This window comes from Rhinoderma darwinii, chromosome 1 (genome assembly GCF_050947455.1).
Source record: "Rhinoderma darwinii isolate aRhiDar2 chromosome 1, aRhiDar2.hap1, whole genome shotgun sequence".
NCBI lineage: Eukaryota > Metazoa > Chordata > Amphibia > Anura > Rhinodermatidae > Rhinoderma > Rhinoderma darwinii.
Genome location: NC_134687.1, coordinates 198,920,989 through 198,940,781, shown reverse-complemented (window position 1 = coordinate 198,940,781; position 19,793 = coordinate 198,920,989). Strand labels below are relative to the sequence as shown.

General features: G+C 43.8%; 1 protein-coding gene across 1 annotated transcript in view; it reads left to right on the top strand.

Annotated features, from left to right (window-relative positions):
- MTHFD2L (methylenetetrahydrofolate dehydrogenase (NADP+ dependent) 2 like) overlaps nucleotides 1–19,552 on the top strand; it is a 101,363-nt gene extending 81,811 nt beyond the window's left edge. The window contains exons 7-8 of the mRNA XM_075849789.1: nucleotides 7,495–7,620; nucleotides 16,863–19,552. Coding sequence (XP_075705904.1) covers nucleotides 7,495–7,620; nucleotides 16,863–16,975 — 239 coding nt within the window. The 3' untranslated portion in view covers nucleotides 16,976–19,552. The remainder of the gene's footprint in view (nucleotides 1–7,494; nucleotides 7,621–16,862) is intronic.
- The last annotated feature ends 241 nt before the right edge of the window (nucleotides 19,553–19,793 follow it).

Here is a 19,793-nt window from a genome sequence, read left to right as displayed (position 1 = left end):
CTCTCCGAGCACAGCGCTACTTACAGTAGCATCTAGGAGCAAAATCCCTGGCCTATGCTCTGGCTGGGGATTCCGCTCCTAGAGGGAGTCCCAATAGCACTATCTACAGGGACGGTGGTGCTATCTTCAAGGGGGTGTGGCACTATCTACATGGGCACTGTCGCACTATCTACGTGGGCACTGGCACTAGGGGCATCTAAGGGGGCATTATATTGTATGGGGCAGTTATGGGGGCATTTTACTGTATGGGTGCATCTAAGGCAACATTATACTGTATGGGGGCAGCTATGGGGGGCATTATACTGTATGGGGTAGCTATAGGGGCATTATACTGTATGGGGCAGCTATAGGGCACTATACTGTATGGGGCAGCTATGGGGGCATTAAGTATATGGGGCAGCTTTGGAGGCATTAAGCTGTATGGGGCAACTATGGGGCATTATACTGTATGGGGCAGCTATAGGGGCATTATGCTTTATGGGGGAATTTGATTGGCCATTATACTTCATGGGGGCATCTGTGTGGGCATTATACTGCATGGGGACATCCGTGTTTGGCATTATACTGTATAGGGACATCTGTGTGGACATTATAATGTATGGGGGCATCTGTGTCGGCATTATACTGTATGGGGGCATCTGTGTGGGCATTATACTGTATGGGGGCATCTGTGTGGGCTTTATACTGTATGGGTGCATCTATGGGGGCATTATACTGTATGGTGGCAGCTATGGGGTCATTATACTGTATGGTGGCAGCTAGAGGGAATTATACAGTGTGAGGGCAGATAGAGGGCTGTAGATACTGTGTTGCTATGTGTGTCACATCGGTTGTCCCTCTTTGTGATACTTGAAAGTTGTGAGGTATGGAGGAATCCCCGGCCAAAGCATTGCCGATGTTTTTCCCGGGGATTCCGCTACTGGAGAAACCCCTGACGTCACTATCCGTATATGGACAGTAACATCAGAGGCTCCTCTAGGGAATCCAAATGGCTCTATGTACAGGGAGGAGAGGGTGTAGTGCTATCTACAGGAGGGTGTGTGGCACTATTTACAGGGGGTGTTTGGTACTATTTACAGGCATCTGTGTGGCACTATCTAAAAGGGGTGTGTGGCACTATCTACAGGGGAACTGTGTGGCACTATCTACAGGGGGGCTGTGTGGCACTATCTACAAAGGGGGGGGTGGCACTATGTACAAGGGGGTGTGTGTGGTACTATCTAAAGGGGGTGTGTGTGGTACTATCTACAGGAGGCTGTGTGGCACTATCTACAAGAGGAGATGTGCGGCACTAACTACAGGGGGTGTGTGTGTGGCACAATCTACAGGGGGCTGGTTGTGGCACTATCTACAAGGGGGCTGTGTGGCACTATCTACAAGAGGAGGCTGTTCATTATGCCACCATATAGTCTCATTAGTCTCAGTTATATAATCTGTTTTAGTATAGCACTAACTTCTTTATATATTTTCTTTTAATTTATTGTTATGTTAACTCCCTTATAGAACTATATTGCTTGTAAAATGTACAAATGGTTTTATGTTCTAGTTACAGGAAAAAAAAGATGAAATAATTACACCCCATTGATTGGTAGAGAAAGAAAACCTGTCGAGGGGGAAGGAGATGTTGGGAAAGAGGTTGGGGGGGGGGGGTGGTCACCAAACTGAATCTTTGCTCTGGGTGCTGGAGAACCTAGCTACGCCTCTGCTATATGTCAGTTACAATATATGGGATGTACCACAAGAAAACTTAAAATACGCCTAGGAGAATATATTAATGATTTCCCCACTACAACTGTCATGGTCACAGGGTATGTGGACCCACTAGGCCACTCCGCCGTAGCGGAGAGGCAGCTGACCAGGTCACAGTCTATACAAAAGTCTATAGCAGTTCGTAACACTCGGATACCTGAACTAGTCCAGAAAATAGCTGTGGCTTCAGCACGGATGGAGGTCGGTGTAGCATGTTGCGCCAGACGTGGCGGACAGTACTAGACGTGGCAGACGACGCTGGACGTGGCAGAAGACACTGGTCATGGCAAACGACACTGAACGTGGTAAACGACAGCAGGTGCAGTAGGGCACGACTCCAACACTAAGAGGCTTCAGAAACGAGAACACAGCACGGGATACAGGATACGGGTAACAGGGCACGGGTAACAACTGGAACGGGAAAACACTAAGGGACCATTTGCAATACAGACTTGGGATACACTAACAATGCTCAGGCAAGGATCAGAAGGGCAGGGACCTTCTTATAGTCCAGGAAATCATGTGAGTTGATGATGATGATTGTTTTCATGCCTGGCCCTTTAAGACCAGGCACGAGCGTGCACGCGCACCCTACGGGACACAGCGGACCTGAGCGGAAGTGAGCGCTGGCATCTCCTAAGAAGGAGATGCGAGCCAGCGCTCACTCATCCATGGGTGCGGGCATCAGGATGTGAGTAAACCCGACGGCCCGCGGCTATGGACGCTACAGTATCCCCCCTCTTACGCCCCCCTCATCTTGGGGCCAGAGCGAGAGAGGAACCTCCTAATGAGAGCAGGGGCACTGAGATTCTCTTCCGGCACCCAGGACCTCTCCTCAGAACCAAACCCTCTCCAGTCCACCAAATAGAAAGTCCTTCCTCATATCCTTTTGCAGTTCAGGATCTCCCTCACCTCGAACACATCAGAAGAACCGCTGGGAGCAACTGTGGAACTGGAAGTCTTACTGTAGTGGTTCAGGACCACTGGTTTCTGGAGGGACACATGAAAGGAGTTGGGGATTCTGAGGGTAGGAGGCAGTCGAAGCTTATAGGAGACAGGGTTTATCTGTTGTAGAATCTCAAAAAGTCAGAGGAACCTGGGAGCAAACTTGTACGAAGGCACCTTCAAACGAATGTTCCGTGAGGACAGCCAGACTTTGGTATGTGGAAGATACTGAGGCGGCTCTCTTCTCTTTGTATCCCCTTTTCGCTTCATGCGATCGACTGCCAGCAAAATAGAGGACCGGGTCTGTTGCCAGATTTGCAGAAAGTCCACAAATGCAGAGTCTGCAGCGGGCACCTGAGATGTAGTTGACACAGGAAGAGGGACTCTAGGATATGGACTGTACACAATGAAAAATGGAGTGAAAGTTGTGGACTCGCTTGTGTGGTTGTTATACGAGAACTCGGCCCATGGAAAAAGCTGTACCCAGTTATCATGCTGCAAAGAGATGAAGTGGCGGAGATAATTCTCCATGATCTGGTTCATCCTCTCGACTTGCCCATTGGACTGGGGGTGATAGGCTGAGGAAAAGTCCAACCTCACATCCAGGAGTTTACAGAGGGCTGTCCAGAATTTTGAGGTAAATTTAACCCCCCCGGTCAGACACAATGTGAAGGGGCAAGCCATGCAAGCGGAAGATGTGCTGAATGAAGAGACTCGCCAGTCGGGGAGCAGAAGGTAGGCCGGTCAGTGGGATAAAATGTGCCATCTTCGAGAACCGGTCCACCACCATCAAGACCGTGTTGCATCCCACTGAGGGAGAAACGTCTGTGAGAAAGTCCATCGCAATGTGCTGCCAGGGGGCATTGGGTACAGGCAGAGGTTGGAGCAGGCCGGCAGGCCTGGAGTGAGTAACCTTGTTAGAGGTACACACCGTGCAGGAAGAGACAAAGTCCACAACATCCTTGGGTAGCGTGGGCCACCAGAAGTGACAAGCAATCAGGTCCCGGGTCTTACGAACACCAGCGTGCCCAGCCAGTTTAGAGCTGTGTCCCCAGTGGAGAATTATTTTCCTGACTGCCAACCGAACAAAAGTCCTCCCCGGAGGGAAGCCTCTAACCTGCAAAGGATTGGCAATGACAATGCAGGACGGGTCTACGATACTTTGAAGAGGCTCCACCGTGTCATCCATCTGAAACGACCTCGGCCCTCACATTCTTGTTAGCGGGATGGTAGTGGAGCACGAATTCGAAATGGGTGAAGAACAGCGACCACCTGGCTTGACGGGGATTTAGTCGTTGAGCGGACTGAAGATAGGTGAGGTTCTTGAGGTCAGTGTAGATAAAGAGGGGAAGAGCTACTCCCTCCCTAGAAGATGTCTCCACTCCTCCGGGGCCAATTTGATGGCCAGTAGCTCCCGATCCCCGATTCCAAATTGCGCTCTGCAGAAGAAAAAAGTCTCGAGTAATAGCCACATACTACTGCCCTTCCTTTGGAGCTCCTCTGGAACATAAGTGCACCTGCACCAATCAAAGAAGCGTCCACCTCCAAAGAAAACTGCCGAGATACGTCTGGATGATGAGGATCGAGGCTGAAGTGAAGGCATTCTTGAGGCTAATAAATGCGAACTCTGCCTCTGGAGTCCACACCTTGGCGTTCACACCCTTCTTGGTAAGGGTAGAGATGGGAGCCGTCAGAGATGAGAAGTTTGGAATAAATTGCCGGTAGAAATTGGCAAATCCCAGGAAACGCTGTATGGCCCTTAGGCCTTAAGGACGTGGCTATTCCAGGACAGACTTTAGTTTCTTAGGATCCATCTTGAGACCTTGATCCGAGATGATGTAGCCCAGGAAGGGCAAAGACTTCTCTTCAAAGACGCACTTCTCCAACTTGGCATATAAGCGATTCTCCCTTAATCGCAGTAGAACCTGAAGGACATTGCCTCTGATGGGTCGTCAGATCTGGGGAGAAAATCAAAATATCGAGATAGACTACAACACAGATATAGAGGAGATCTCGGAAAATATCATTGACAAACTCTTGAAAGACTGCGGGAGCGTTACACAGTCTGAAGGGCCTCACCAGGCATTCGTAGTGCCCGTCTCGGGTATTGAACACTGTCTTCCACTCGTCCCCTTGATGGATTCGAACGAAATTGTGAGCCCGACGCAAGTCTAATTTTGAAAAAATTCTGGCTCCTCGTATACGGTCAAACAGCTTAGATATAAGTGGCAATGGGTATTTGTTCTTGACTGGGATCTGGTTGAGACCACGGTAGCCAATGCAGGGTCGCAGAGATCCATCTCTCTTCTTAACGAAGAAGAACCCGGCCACGGCCGGGGAAGAAGATTTTCGTATAAAACCCCTCTCCAAATTCTCCTTGATATAGGCTTTCATGGATAAAGTCTCTGGCAAGCACAGAGGATATACCCGTCCACGGGGAAGAGAAGCATTTTGGAACCAGTTCAATTGGGCAGTCATAATTCCGATTTGGAGGCAACGTCTCAGCTTCTCGCTTGCTGAAGACATCCGCAAAACTGGCATACTGAGATGGTAGATCGGAGAGTGACCGAGGTAGAGGGGGCATAACAGAACGAACTTGTGACTTTGGTGTGGATAGCAAAATCCACAACACAGAGATTTGCTTGTGGAATTCTACTTTGCAAATAAAGTCATTGGGGAAAATCGGCAACACAAATCAGTTTCTGCATCTAAATTTTATACAGTGTGTGGATGGGATTTGTTAAAATCTCATCTGCTTTGCTGCTACTGTATACTACTGCGGATGTTCTTCCACCCCCGTATCCGGACAGAAAATATACAGAAATTCCAGTATAAGTGTATGTAGTCTTAGGGTCAAACTCCATGGCGATGCTGTCACCTAAGGTCCACGGAAATTGTAGGCACATCTATGTCATTGAGCCTTTAGGCCCATTTACAATGCCCAATGATCGGGCGAATAAGCGTTTGTATGAACGCTTTTTCCTGATCATTGGCCTATGTAAACATGTCAGCGATCAGCTGGCAAACGAACGAACCGCAGCTGATCGCATCTTTAATGCAGCTTAAAAAATCATTGTTATCGGCAGCACATCTCTCTGTGTAAACAGGGAATGTGCTGTTGACAAAATGCAAACTGTATGGGGATGGAACGATCGTATGAATGATAGTTCGTCCTTACACAGTTCGCATCGGCCCGTGAATAAGATCCTTTAGGGACTTGTTACATCGGCGATTGCCGCTCTTTACGTGCAGAAAGCTGCCTACGTAAACCAGACTTTAGTCCCTAAGCTAGGGAAACATTTAGACATTTTATTGCTCTACTATAAAAAAAAATGGTAGTTTCGTAGGAATGCATTAGGTCGCTAGAATATTTCTTAAACATCGCTACATTCCAGTGAATTGCTAGAGATTTATTTTTTTTGTTTGCTACTTTAATTATTAATCTCTTGAAAAACGCTTGTTTATGTTTTGGTTACTTTGTGAAAATAAAAAGTCTCGCTACCAAAAGTCTCATTGAAGCCCTATCCTTAAAGTGGTTGTCCCAGTATTGACAATTACCATACGCCCTACTGCTGGGACACCCATCCGATTGCAAGAACCGACTGCAAGACTCTCCTCACTGCACCTCCTGCGGCGAGAAGGAGCTTGAATGGAGCGGCTGTCAAGCATGCACCCGCCGCTTCATTAAATGTCTATGGGACTGAAGAAAATAGCCGAGCGCTCTACTCGGCTGCATCCGTTATTCCAAAACACTTTGAATTGAGTGGCAGCACGCATGCTCTATCCATTCAACGTCTTCTCTTCTGCGGTCGAGCATTGAGGATTAGAGGGTTCGGGCCCCCAGTTCTCGGGATCGGTGGGGCCCCAGCTATCAGACAATTATCACTTGTCCTGTGGATAGGTGATAATTGTCGATTCTGGGAATACCGCTGTAAGCTTATTTTGAAACTTTTGACATATTTGCTTTCCTTCTATATAAAGACTGTGAAAGAGATGCACCTTATTCCAATGTTATATGTACATTGACCTATATTTAAAGAGAACCTACTGATTTGGTGCAGATGTTTAGAAAAAACAATCTATTTGTGTACACTGTCCCTGAGTTTTGTCTCATACCAGTGAATTTATAGTCATATACTGTGATTTTGTATGTGTTTTTATTCTCTTGACTTAAAGTGTAACTACATTTTCGACAAACTTCTGACATGTCATAGTGACATGTTAGAAGTTTTGATTCGTGGGGGTCCGAGCACTGAGACCCCCACCAATCGCTAAAACGAAGCGGCAGAAGCACTCGGCGTACGGGCTGAATAGAAAGTCGCTTAGTTTTAGCGATTGGTTGGGGTCTCAGTGCTCGGACCCCCACGAATCAAAACTTCTAACATGTCACTATGACATGTCAGAAGTTTGTCGAAAATGTAGTTACACTTTAAGTCAAGAGAATAAAAACACATAAAAAATCACAGTACTCTGATACACCGGCTTTCAGGAAAAAGACGCACAGAAACGAAGCGGCTGAGCGCTTCTGCCGCTTCGTTTTAGAGATTGGTGGGGGTCTCAGTGATCGAACCCCCACCGATCAAAACTTCTGACATGTCACTACTTCTGTGAAAAATTTGGCGCAGTTTTTTCTTGTCTTGTCCTGTCTAATCTTACAACCGTATTAATAAATCTGCCCCATAATGTCTAATTTGCTATTTCCATTTTGTAAAACGGCTGGTGTATTGTCAGTATATTGTATGCCTTTTTATATCGGTATAAATTTACTTCTTTGTTCTCAAACCAAACTCATTTTTTTAGGCATTCCAAAATTAATCACAGCAGACATGATTAAAGACGGCGCTGCTATAATTGATGTCGGCATCAATCACATAGAAGATCCAGTTACTGGAAAAACAATATTAGTTGGAGACGTAGATTTTGAAGGTAATCCATTTCTATCAACAAATGTATAATATACTGTATATGCAATATACCAATATTTGTAATACTTTATAAAAGACATCTTACATTATATGCAGTAAATATGCTGCTTTAGAAAGTAGGTTTTTTTATATCTTGGTTAAAAGACAAAGACTGCACATGGTAAAATGTAGAAAGATCTGATAATATAGAATCTGCACATAATAGTATTAACTTGGAATTTTGCAAAAGAAGAAGTACAAGATTGGGCAGTGGGAATGGAAGTGGTTATGGTGGCTGGTAGTTGTCTCCAAGGTTTTTTTTCATGTTTTTTTTTGTTATATAAAATATGGCTCTTAGAAGTTTTATAGGCTGATTAAGATGTACAAATAATCAATGACAACCTTTAGTAATGGTATTGTTTCATAACTCTCCTGAAAGTTCATACAAACACAATATCTAGTTGCATACAGATTTTGTAATAATTTACTGATTCTATATTAACATTAGCAATCTGCCAACCCCCAACTGTAGAGCTAAGTATTGTTGCGGAAGACATGGCTCAAAATATATTAGAATTCAGCTTCAAATCATAGATTATATCGATATATACCGGCGAGAAGTAGAGACACAGACATTGCTTGTATGCTCAAAAATACTCCTCTGAGGTTTATTGCCAAAACAAAGTCATTAGAGAGTGCCAACATTGGATGACATTCTGAGCTATAAACTAACTCGGCACAGACAAGTCGAGGAGGGGAAGAAGTGCTAAAAGTTTGGCAGTATTGACAGGCCTTTTGCGTGAAAATGTTGTCACAGACGGGTGCACAGAAATGTCAGTAATTGCAGCCTCTTGTTCAAGGACTTTGCCAATTCATATGATAGATACTACTTGACCATTAGACATCTGACCATATACTGTATAGGGCAATAGTGTTTTACATTTTAAACAATGAAGGTTTCAGGGGAGTAGGTAAGCCCATACTGACATATGCTACTTTTGTTTATTTATATCCTATATCCTGTTGCTTATATGGCGCCAACAAATTCCACAATGCCGTACACAGATAGAACTCACTCACATCAGTCCATGTGTCCAGTAAGGGCACAATCTAATTTTCTATTATACCTACACTAAGGCCAATTTCATAGTATCATACAGTAGCTTGTAAGGCTGAAAAATACATAAATCCATCTAGTTTAGCCTATTATCCTGCAATGTTGATCTGAGGAAGGCAAAACACTCCATGAGGAAAATGCAAACTTTCCTCATCTTACTGAAAAAATTATTCCAAATATGGCAATCAGATTAAATCCCTGGATCAGCAACCCATATTCAGAAATCTAGTAACCATAACATATATTACTTTTACACTTAAGAAAGTATTAAACTCTTTTAAACTCTTTCAGTGAAATTTTCACGACAACTTTCTATTGCAGAGAGTTCCATAGTCTCACTGCTCTTACTGTAAAGAATCCTCTTCTATATTGGTGCGAAAACCTTTATTCCTCTAAACATAGAGGATACCCCCTTGTTATAGTTACAGTCCTAGGTATAAATAGATAATGAGAGAGATCTCTGTATTGACCTCTGATATATCTATACATAGTTATTAGGTCACCACTCAGCTGTCTTTCTTCTAAACTAAATAACCCCAGCTTTGATAATATTTCTGGATACAGTAGTCCACCCATTCAATTTATTAATTTGGTTGCCCACCTTTGAACCCGCTCAAGCACTACTATGTCTTTCTTGTGCACTCGTTGCCAAAACTCTGCACAACATTCTATATACGGTCTGACGTGTGATTTGTAAAGTGGTAGAACTATGTTCTCTTCATGTGTATCTATGCCCCTTTTGGTGCATCCCATTTTCTTCTTTGCCTTGGCAGCAGCTGCCTGACACTGGTTGCTACAGTTAAGTTTACTTTTTAACTAAAATTCCTACGACCTTTTCCAGTTCAGTTTTACCCAGTAAGGCCTCATGCCCACAGCCATGCCCGTAATCACGGCCTGCGATTGCGGGCACTGCTAGCCGCCGATGCCTGTGGGCCGCATTTTCGTGCCGTGCTTTCAAAGTATAGGAGTACGGCCCATAAAAAACGTAAAATAGGGCATGCTCCATAATTTCCAGCACGGACACCTTTCCGTAGTGATACGGAAAGGTGTCTGTGGCCAATAGAACCGGGCGGGTCCGTAATTGCGTACCGTATTACGCTCCGCAATTACGGATATTTTTTACGGTCGTGCGCATGGGGCCTCATGACATATATTTTTTCTTCCCAAGTGCATAACCCTAGATTTATCAGTGTTAAAAGTCTTGTATAAATTAAAAATACGATGATACAGTGTGTTTTTTTTTTTCGAATTATGACTAATATTATCCCTAATATAAGCCAAGTTTTTTAACAAGTTTCAACTATATCAATATGATGTTTCACATTTTTTATACTCACATTCCTGTATTCTGTTTCTATAAAAAAAAAAATACTAAAGGGGTGTGCAGATCCTTAACTGATTTTGACTCTAGATAAAAACAGAAAAATAAAGACATATTCATTAACAGCTGCATGCTTTTTTATGTTTAAAAAAAAATTAATCCTAAAAATGTACAACCATATCTGTAATTTGGAAATGTGTCCTTAATGTAATAAAAAAAAAATTGTGTGGCACATGTACCACATTGGTACTTCACTAGAAGCAAACAGCATTGTTTAAAGAAAACCTTAAAAACAGCAAGTTCAATATATCAAAAGTCAAAATATTCCTCCCTTGAACTTCATTTATTTTGTTTGGTTGGTTTTTCATCTAAATAGGATCACATTTCTGTGGTCATGAATTTGTTAATATATCTTAATATTGCTTAGGGCTTTGTTTTTCTGATGCAGATCTTCAAATTCCCTGCATAGACATACAGTAAAATGACAAACTCTGACTGCCATCAGCTGTCACTAGAGGGAGTTTAATGTATACTTTTATTATTGAGTTCAATGTATGCAGTAAGAATTGTATCATTTAGGTATTTACACATACAACAGATCCCGGAATATATCATTCACAAAATCCTGGAACACAGCTGGAGAACTACATAATCCAAAGGGCATCATGAGATACTCACAGTGACCGTCTCTGGTGTTGAATGCGGTATTCCACTCGTCACCTTTACGAATACGTATCAAGTTATATACCCCACGATGATCCAGCTTAGTGAAAATCTTGACTCCATGAATACGGTCAAAGAGCTCAGAGATCAGCGGCAAGGGGTACTTATTAGAAAAATCTGTCTCCGGCTGGAGAATTTGACTTCCTAATAAAACCCCTCTCGAGGTTCTCCGTGACATATGCCGACATGGCTTGGGTCTCGGGCAGAGAGAGAGGATATACCCATCCACAAGGAGGAAGCAACTCGATTGGACCGTCATACTGATGATGTGGAGGCAAGGTCTCAGCTTCCTTTTTGCTGAAAACATCTGTATAGCAGGCATACTGCGGAGGTAGACCAGGGAGCGACTGAGACACTGGAGGTATGGCAGGACAAACCAGAGGCAAACAGCTTTGTTGACAACGCGGTCCTCACTGAAGAATTTCTCCAGAATTCCAGTCAAGGCTGGGTGTGTCATTGTGAAGCCAGGGTAGTCCCAGTAGGATTGGATTAATAGCCTCAGGTAGAACGTAGAAAGCTATTTGTTCTGAGTGTAGAACACCTACTTGTACCTTTAATGGTTCAGTGATGGATAGAATTGGACCTGGCACTGGATGACTATTCATTGAAGCCACCGCTAGAGGTTTCTTTAGAGGAGCCTTGGGCAAGAGGAGACTTTTTACTAAGGCCTGGTGTATGAAGTTCCCATCCGCTCCAGAATTCAGATAGGCTGTGTAACGTCTATGGCCGTGGTCCATCGTTCTAACTTACCCCTCGGCGACCGCGGCCATGTACATCCTGCTGCTGTGCTGCGTCGTCCCCCTGTGAGGCACCGGCACTCACTTCCGGGTATCGAGACTGTCTCCCGGCGGGTGCACGCGCGCTCATGCCCGCTCTTAAAGGGCCAGCAAGCGCACATGAAAATCATCATCATTAACTCACATGATTTCCTGGACTATAAGAAGGCCACCACCCTTCTGATCCTCGCCTGAGCTTTGTTGTTGTTTCCCAAAGTTTGTCTTGCAAATGATCTCCTAAGTGTCTTCCAGTTCCCAGTGTCCCCCGTACCTATATCCTGTATCCCGTGCTATCCAGTACTATCCTGGTCTACTGCCGTGCTGAGCTGTTGTCGTGTTGTGCTGCATTCCATGCCTGTTCTGCTACTCCACACCTGACGTCCACCTGCCGCCTGGTCCCAGCCGGGCCTCCCTTGCTACTGTCTATAGTGCCTCAGGTACCCTTTCTGGACTATAGACTCTGTACCATACCTGTTTGGCCAGCTGCCATCCCGCTACGCGGTACGGCCCATTGGGTCCACACCCTTCATCATGACAGGCTGAGACAGAATGTGAGGCTTCACCAGCGAGCACAGAAGTCATTGGTTCACCTAGGGTAGTCTCTCCTATCAACTATAGGTGCTGGAATTTCCTGACTTCTGAGGACAGTGGCGCACAAAATGAGCCTTTCTCCCACAGTACACAGTACAAAGTTAGTAGCGCATCTGTGCTGACGCTTCTGGTCCAAAATTCGGTCCCAGTAAACCTTCATAGGCACTTCAGAGGCAGTAGTGGAAGGAGGAAGCAGATGTCTTTGAAAGTTAAGCGCCAGTCTAGGGGACTTTCTCTCTTGGAGCGCTTCTTGGGAGGATTCCCGGATCCTTCTGTATAGCAGGGGCGTAGCTAGGGGGGGGGCAGGCGGGGCATGTGCCCCGGGCGCAGTTCAGAGGGGGGCGCCAGCGCCACCTCCTCCTGCACTATAATTGTACCTGTGTCGCAAGGACACAGGTACAATTAGAAGCAATGAATGACCGGGTACGTTCCGTGCCTGGCCATTCAGCGCCTTTCCACAAATGAAGCGACTGGTACCTTTTGTACCAGTGACGCTTCCGTCGATGAAAGGCGCTGACTGACTGACAGGGAAAGTCATCCTGCCCAGCCAATCAGCACCTTTCATAGACGCTGCGTTCAACCCCCTGGAGACCTGCGCAGAAGAGAGCAGGAAGAGAGCAGGTCTCCATGGCTGCCGGTCGGCGTGGGAGCGGGAATAAGGTGAGTTTGAATAGTTTTTTGTTTTTTTTAATTGTAATAGAAGTGTGTGGCAGTATCTGCGGGAGGGGGGCTTTACCTACATGGGGGACTTTGTCTACACGGGGGGGCTCTATCTACACGCGGGGGGCTTTATCTACGGGGGGGTGTCTATCTACAGGGGGGCTATATACTGGGGTGGGCTATCTATGGAGCACCATATACAGGGGTTGGCTATAGCTACAGGGGGGGCTATATAGTATATAACCCACCCCTGTATATAGCCCCCTGTAGATATAGTCCCCCTGTAGATATAGCCCACCCCTGTAGATATAGCCCACCCCTGTAGATATAGTCCCCCTGTAGATATAGCCCACCCCTGTAGATGTAGCCCCCCTGTAGATGTAGCCCCCCTGTAGATGTAGCCCCCCTGTAGATGTAGCCCCCTGTAGATATAGCCCACCCCTGTAGATATAGCCCACCCCTGTAGATATAGCCCAACCCTGTAGATATAGCCCACCCCTGTAGATATAGTCCCCCTCTGTATATTGCCCACCCCTGTATATAGCCCACCCCTGTATATAGCCCACCCCTGTATATGGCCCACCCCTGTAGATATGGTCCCCCTGTAGATATGGCCCCCCTGTAGATATAGCCCACCCCGGTATATAGTCCCCCTGAAGATATAGTCCCCCTGAAGATATAGTCCCCCTGTAGATATAGCCCACCCCTGTATATAGTATCCCACAAATAGCTCCCCCTATAGTGCACCACAGAAAGCCCACCCCTGTATATAGCCCCCTTGTACATATAGTCCACCCCTGTATATAGTGCTCCACAGATAGCCCACCCCTGTATATAGTATATACAGGGGTGGGCCATCTGTGGAGCACTATATACAGGGGTGGACTATCTAGTGGAGCGCTATATACAGGGGTGGACTATATGTACAAGAGGGCTATATACAGGGGTGGGCTATCTGTGAAACACTATATACAGGGGTGGACTATATGTGGAGCACTATATACAGGGGTGGGCTATATCTACAGGGGGGCTACATACATGGTTGGGCTATCTGTGGAGCACTATATACAGGGGTAGGCTATATCTACAGGGGGCTATATACAGGATTGGGCTATATCTACAGGGGGGCTATATACAGGGGTGGGCTATCTGTAGAGCACTATATACAGGGGGCTATATACAGGGTTGGGCTATACGTGGAGCACTATATACAGGGGGCTATATGCAGGGTTGGGCTATATGTGGAGCACTATATAAAGGGGGCTATATACAGGGTTGGGCTATACGTGGAGCACTATATACAGGGCTGGGCTATATCTACAGGGGGCTATATACAGGGGTGGGCTATCTGTAGAGCACTATATACAGGGGGCTATATACAGGGTTGGGCTATACGTGGAGCACTATATACAGGGGGCTATATACAGGGTTGGGCTATACGTGGAGCACTATACACAGGGGGCTATATACAGGGTTGGGCTATACGTGGAGCACTATATACAGGGCTGGGCTATATCTACAGGGGGATATATACAGGGGTGGGCTATCTGTAGAGCACTATAGGGGGAGTTATTTGTGGGACACTATATACAGGGGTGGGCTATATGGGGGCACTATCTACAGGGGGCACAGTGTGTGTGTGGGACACGGTGTATGGTGCTATTATAATTAGAGGTGCAGTGTATGGCGCTATTATATTTAGGGGCGTAGTGTGTGGTAAAATGATAACTTTATATTTATTTATAGGTGCAGAAATGTTGGTAAAGTGAGAAGCTGAAGACATGTGAGCGACAAACGGCAGAAATGGTCTGTGACCGGGAGAATTCATCATAGAGGTCTGGACCGGATGGAGAAAAAGAACTAGAATCTGAGACGTCACCGGTGAGTCACTTAATGTAAATGTTTATTCTGCCTCTAATCAGTACTGTAGTCACTGTATGATCTGCAGCGAGATGATTATGATAGGATTTATTTTTTGTGAAACATTAACTCCCAGCATATCCTCTGTTCGGGCCATGCTGGGATCTGTAGTTCTACGCCGTATACACCTATATGGCAGGGGTTGCACTAAATTGAGCTGTATTTATGCTGGTGCTGTATATATGTACTGAGCTTGGTTCTTGTGTTGTGTATAGAACGATATTGCTTGTAAAATGTACAAATGTTTTTATGCTCTCGTTACATAAAAAGAAATGACACGTCGATTGGTAGAGAAAACAAACACGGCGAGAGGGAAGGACATGTCGGGAAAGAGGTTGGGGGGGGGCTCCAAACTGAATCTTTGCCCCGGGTGCTGGAGAACCTAGCTACGCCTCTGTGTATAGACATAAGACATAAGACATATGTATAGACATTATGTATAGACACAATTCTTACTGCATACATTGAACTCAATAATAAAAGTATACATTACGGGTAGCAAACAGAATCAGGGCATCCAGGGTAGAGGGGAAATCACGGCCTGCTAGCCTAGCTTTGATACTACTGGCTAATCCTTGGCGGAAGTTTGCCACCAGGTCCTCATTTTTCGAGGCAAGCTCCGCTTCGAGAGTACGGAATTGGATGATATATTGTCCAAAAGTTTAAATTGCTTGACGTACTGACAGAATGGAAGCAGCCGCTGAAGACGTACGACCTGGTTCTTCGTGTCGGACGAACGAGGACACATCGGCACCAGAGGCTACAGTTGATTCTGCAGCAGCATCGGCGTTTGCAGGTAAGTCGATGTAGCTACTTACCTGCAAATGCTGATGCTGCTGCAGAATCAACTGTAGCCTCTGGTGCCGATGTGTCCTCGCTCGTCCGACACGATGCAGGACCTGGGGCAGGAAGTTAGTGACGTCACAGCGTGATCTCTCGAGAACAAGCTGTGTGTCTGTGCACTGCCAGAAGCTGGGCGTTGTGAAGAGAAGTGGATGATGCTGATTCGTCAGCATTATACACTTCCATTCACAACGCCCAGCTAGTAAAAGAAGTAAAAACGCCCAGATGTAACGAACACAATACACGCCCAGTTGTACTTTAACTTTAAACACTCCCAGTTGTACTTTAAAAAAGCCTCATTTGCATAAATATAAAAATGGTCATAACTTGGCCAAAAATGCTCGTTTAAAAAAAAACAAAAACGTTACTCTTATCTACATTGCAGCGCCGATCTGCTGCAATAGGAGATAGGGGTTGCAAAATCTGGTGACAGAGCCTCTTTAAATGGATTTTCTAGGGTTCATGAAAAAATATTTTAGAGTTGCATATGCCAGAATTTAAAAAATAAAAAAATAACAATGTATGAAAAAACTGTGTACCGGTGCAGCACAATACTGCTCCGGACCTATGTAAACAGAGACTGGAGGATGGTGGAAGGGGATTAGAAGGTGATATGGACTTGTTTCACTAAATTATGCCATACACAAGTAAAAGTTTTTTTTGTAAAGCCCGGATAACCCCTTTAACAAACTAATTTTAATTATACGTAATAAAATTTGTAAATACAATATAGTCTTTCAATTACAACTTACTATAGTTTCTTGTCCAAATATGGAGGGAGCAAAGAAATCCTTATCAGTATTACATAGTTACTTAGCTTGAAAAGAGACACATGTCTATTCTATTCAATCTTTATGCGACCGAGCTGTTTGACCTAAAGGAAGGTTCCCCTGCCTACCTCACCCTCAGCTTGACAAATATAGAATATATTTACCCAAATCACCATAGGACTCCCAAAACCAGAAAGCCATGTTATCTGCCTAGTTTGGCCTGGCACTGACACCTGACCAGTTGGTGACATATCCCAGCACTATATCATCAATATCTAAGTGAGGAAAAACAAATGTGAGTAATATGAGTGAAAACTATGGTTAAAACTAAATCTAAATCTAGTAAAAAAAAAAGAAAAAGATATTTGTTGCTACTCAGTACTAGGAAAGCAGAGGCATTATCATGGACACTTCTTTCCAAGAAAGCAGGACTAAAACCTGGGATTATCCCTAGGGATTCTAAAAAAAAATTGTAATTGTGTATACCTGAAATTACATCTTAAAAATGTAAGCAGTATCTTATTTTTATATTCTGTCTTTCAGAAGTCAAAGAAAAAGCAAGCTATATTACACCTGTTCCTGGAGGTGTTGGACCAATGACAATTGCAATGCTTCTGAAGAACACGCTGATGGTTGCCAAGAAACGTATAAATTAAAATCTCATATTTGGACATATTTGGATATGAGATTGGAACAAGGACATTCTATGTTTCAATAACCATTTACTAAAACAATAATGCAATGATGATTCCAAATGTTTTTGTCATAATTCTGAACCTTCGATAGCAGATCATCCTGTGCTTATCAATTAATAATATCCATATTTCCCTATGACCGAGCCTTATAATCTATATAGTCTCACCAATGTTAGTATGTCTGTGTGGGTGTGTTCCTAGTCACTTGATCTAGAACTAATCCTTTCCAATTTAGAAGATTTTGTCCTGAACGCGTAACAGAGGTCTAATAATAAGTTACTGCAATGCTATATAGCTACACCCCTGCCCTGAAAGGGGCAATGTATATATAAAAATAGAAATTTAAATAAGTTGTCTAATAAAGAAAATCCATGTCCATATGCCCTTTTACGGCATATGGACGTCATAGACGGGTTCATTCTGGCGGACTCAATGTGTTCATTTATTACATAAATAACCATTCATTTCTCCCACTGCAGGGGAAATGCCTGGCTGACCGCGTCTTCTCCTCACAAAATCGACTGTTTGTAAGGGTTCCAGGAAGCTAGACCCACATCGATCAACTGATCGCCATAGTGACTCTTTCTGAAAGTTGAGATAACCCTTTTAAGCCATAATTTAGGTTGATCACATCATAGGGCCCATCTCTTTGAATTTCTGGGCAAAATAGAGCAATTTATGCACCTAAAATTCGGAGATTTAATATTGGAGCTCTATCAAACGGGCTATTTGGTTTGGACAACTTGACTCATAGACAAGCTATTTGTGTTAGTTCTTGCTCTTTAAATCCACCGCTATCATATGTTCGAGGCAATGAAATCCAAGGGCATAGACTGTTGTCAGTGGACGTCTACTGTCCTCCATGGCTAAGTGCTAAACTCAGCAGCTGAATGCAATTGCATTAAAATGATAATAAAACCTTTCATGGTACTGTCAACTAGGACCATAAAGCTTTTCGGCAAAGTGCACTAGTTAATGTTTTCTTAGACTTGGTCAGTCATCAGTTCAAGTTAGGAGAACTCCGTTCCTCCTCACTGTTTTGTGCTAAATGACAGGAGCTCTGAGCACATTTTTTCCCTTTTGAAGTTCCCTTACTTAAAGGCAAGATCTCATATATTTTAGTTTTAATAATTAGATGTTCAGTTAGTCTGAAGAAAAAAAGTAATGTCGGAGATTTGTCAAAACTAGTGCAAAGGAAAAGTAGAGAAATTGCTCATAGTAACCAATAAGATTGCTTCTTTCATTTTTAAAAGGGCCCTTGAAAAATTACAGTTGTTTGTTCTTTTTTTAATGTTGTAGCTATTTTTGGGGATGGCCATATTGTAGGCACACACTTCCTTCCTGCATTGTCTGTATAGACAGAAACAAGTCCAGAGGAGCCAAGCAGGATGAAAGGAGTATCTAGATTATGTAGGTTGTCAATGACCATCAGTTCTACCATATGCATAATAAACCCATTGAGTACTGTAGATGGTGTGGGAGATCTCCAGAGCCAAGGAATCATCAGTCTCATGGCCATTAGAAAATGGCTGAGCAATCCCTTTCCAATGGATTAGATCGATCCTGGAATCATGGCTATTAGGGTGACCTCGGGGTAGTTTGTTATTGATGTTTTACAAAGGGAGTTGAAAAGAAGTAGAAAATCGTCCAAAAGATCCAGTATAGCCGGGCATGCCCACCATGTGTGAAGCATAGTACCCTGATCTCTAGAGCATCTCAGGCATAGGTTCAAAACCGAGGGCAAGATCCAATCCAGTGTTGCCGCATCAGAGTCCTATACCATTTGGAGAGGATTTTAAAATTAGTCTACTGTAGTTCACAGGAAATCGAATTTTTTAGTTAACAGTGTAGCTTTATCCCATTCCTGAGTAGAGAAGGATTTTTCTAGTTCTCTTTCTCAGGTAGCAAAAAATGGGACAGTACTCCGTTGAACCCTATCTCTCATCAGCAATCCATAGAGCAAGGTTATTAAATGTCATGGGGCTTAGTTTTTAGTACAGATATGTTCAAAGGAACTGAGATGTAGTAAAAAAAATCAGTGGGATTTAGGGAGTTGCAGAAACTATGCAATACATTGTACGCAAAGACCCTGGTAGTAAAATATCTCATAAAAGTTTTAATTACTGAGATTTTGAGACATGTCTAATTTGTGGGTAAATATCTCCAGATATGTCTAGTTAGCGGAATCTGTCTAATCCTATAGGGAATTGAGGATTGTCTATAAGAGGGGTCATTGGGCTTGGAATTGAGGATAAGTTAAATTTTTTAATGAAAAAGTCCCACAGGGATGAAATTGATTTATATAATCAGAAGGGGCTATAAGTATGATTACGTACTGGAGTAGGGATCCAAGGAGAGGATTTAAATGGCCTCGTGTTTAGAGGTTTCGAGATCCACCATTTTGTATTGATTTAATGCTTGACTGAATTACCAGTTGAATTGTAAGCACTACTAACATTATTTTTTCAGTGATCATTTCTGGCTTGTATTGTTTTACAGCTATTTATATTGGGTATATAAATTTGAGTTACAGTTTAAAGGGACAAAAAAAAAAATCTTTGTAAAGTATTTATTAATTAAACTCCAATATCCTACCTATGCAATAAATTATTCGTAAACATTTTCATTATTAAACATGATTTGTGCATTGGTTTCTAGTAAACAGTTATTATACTATATATCTATATTTATTTAGCTATATTCTGATCCACCTATGCAAAAGGATATGCCATCATTTTCTGATTGGTGGGGGTCCAACTGCCTGGCTGGAACCCCAAAA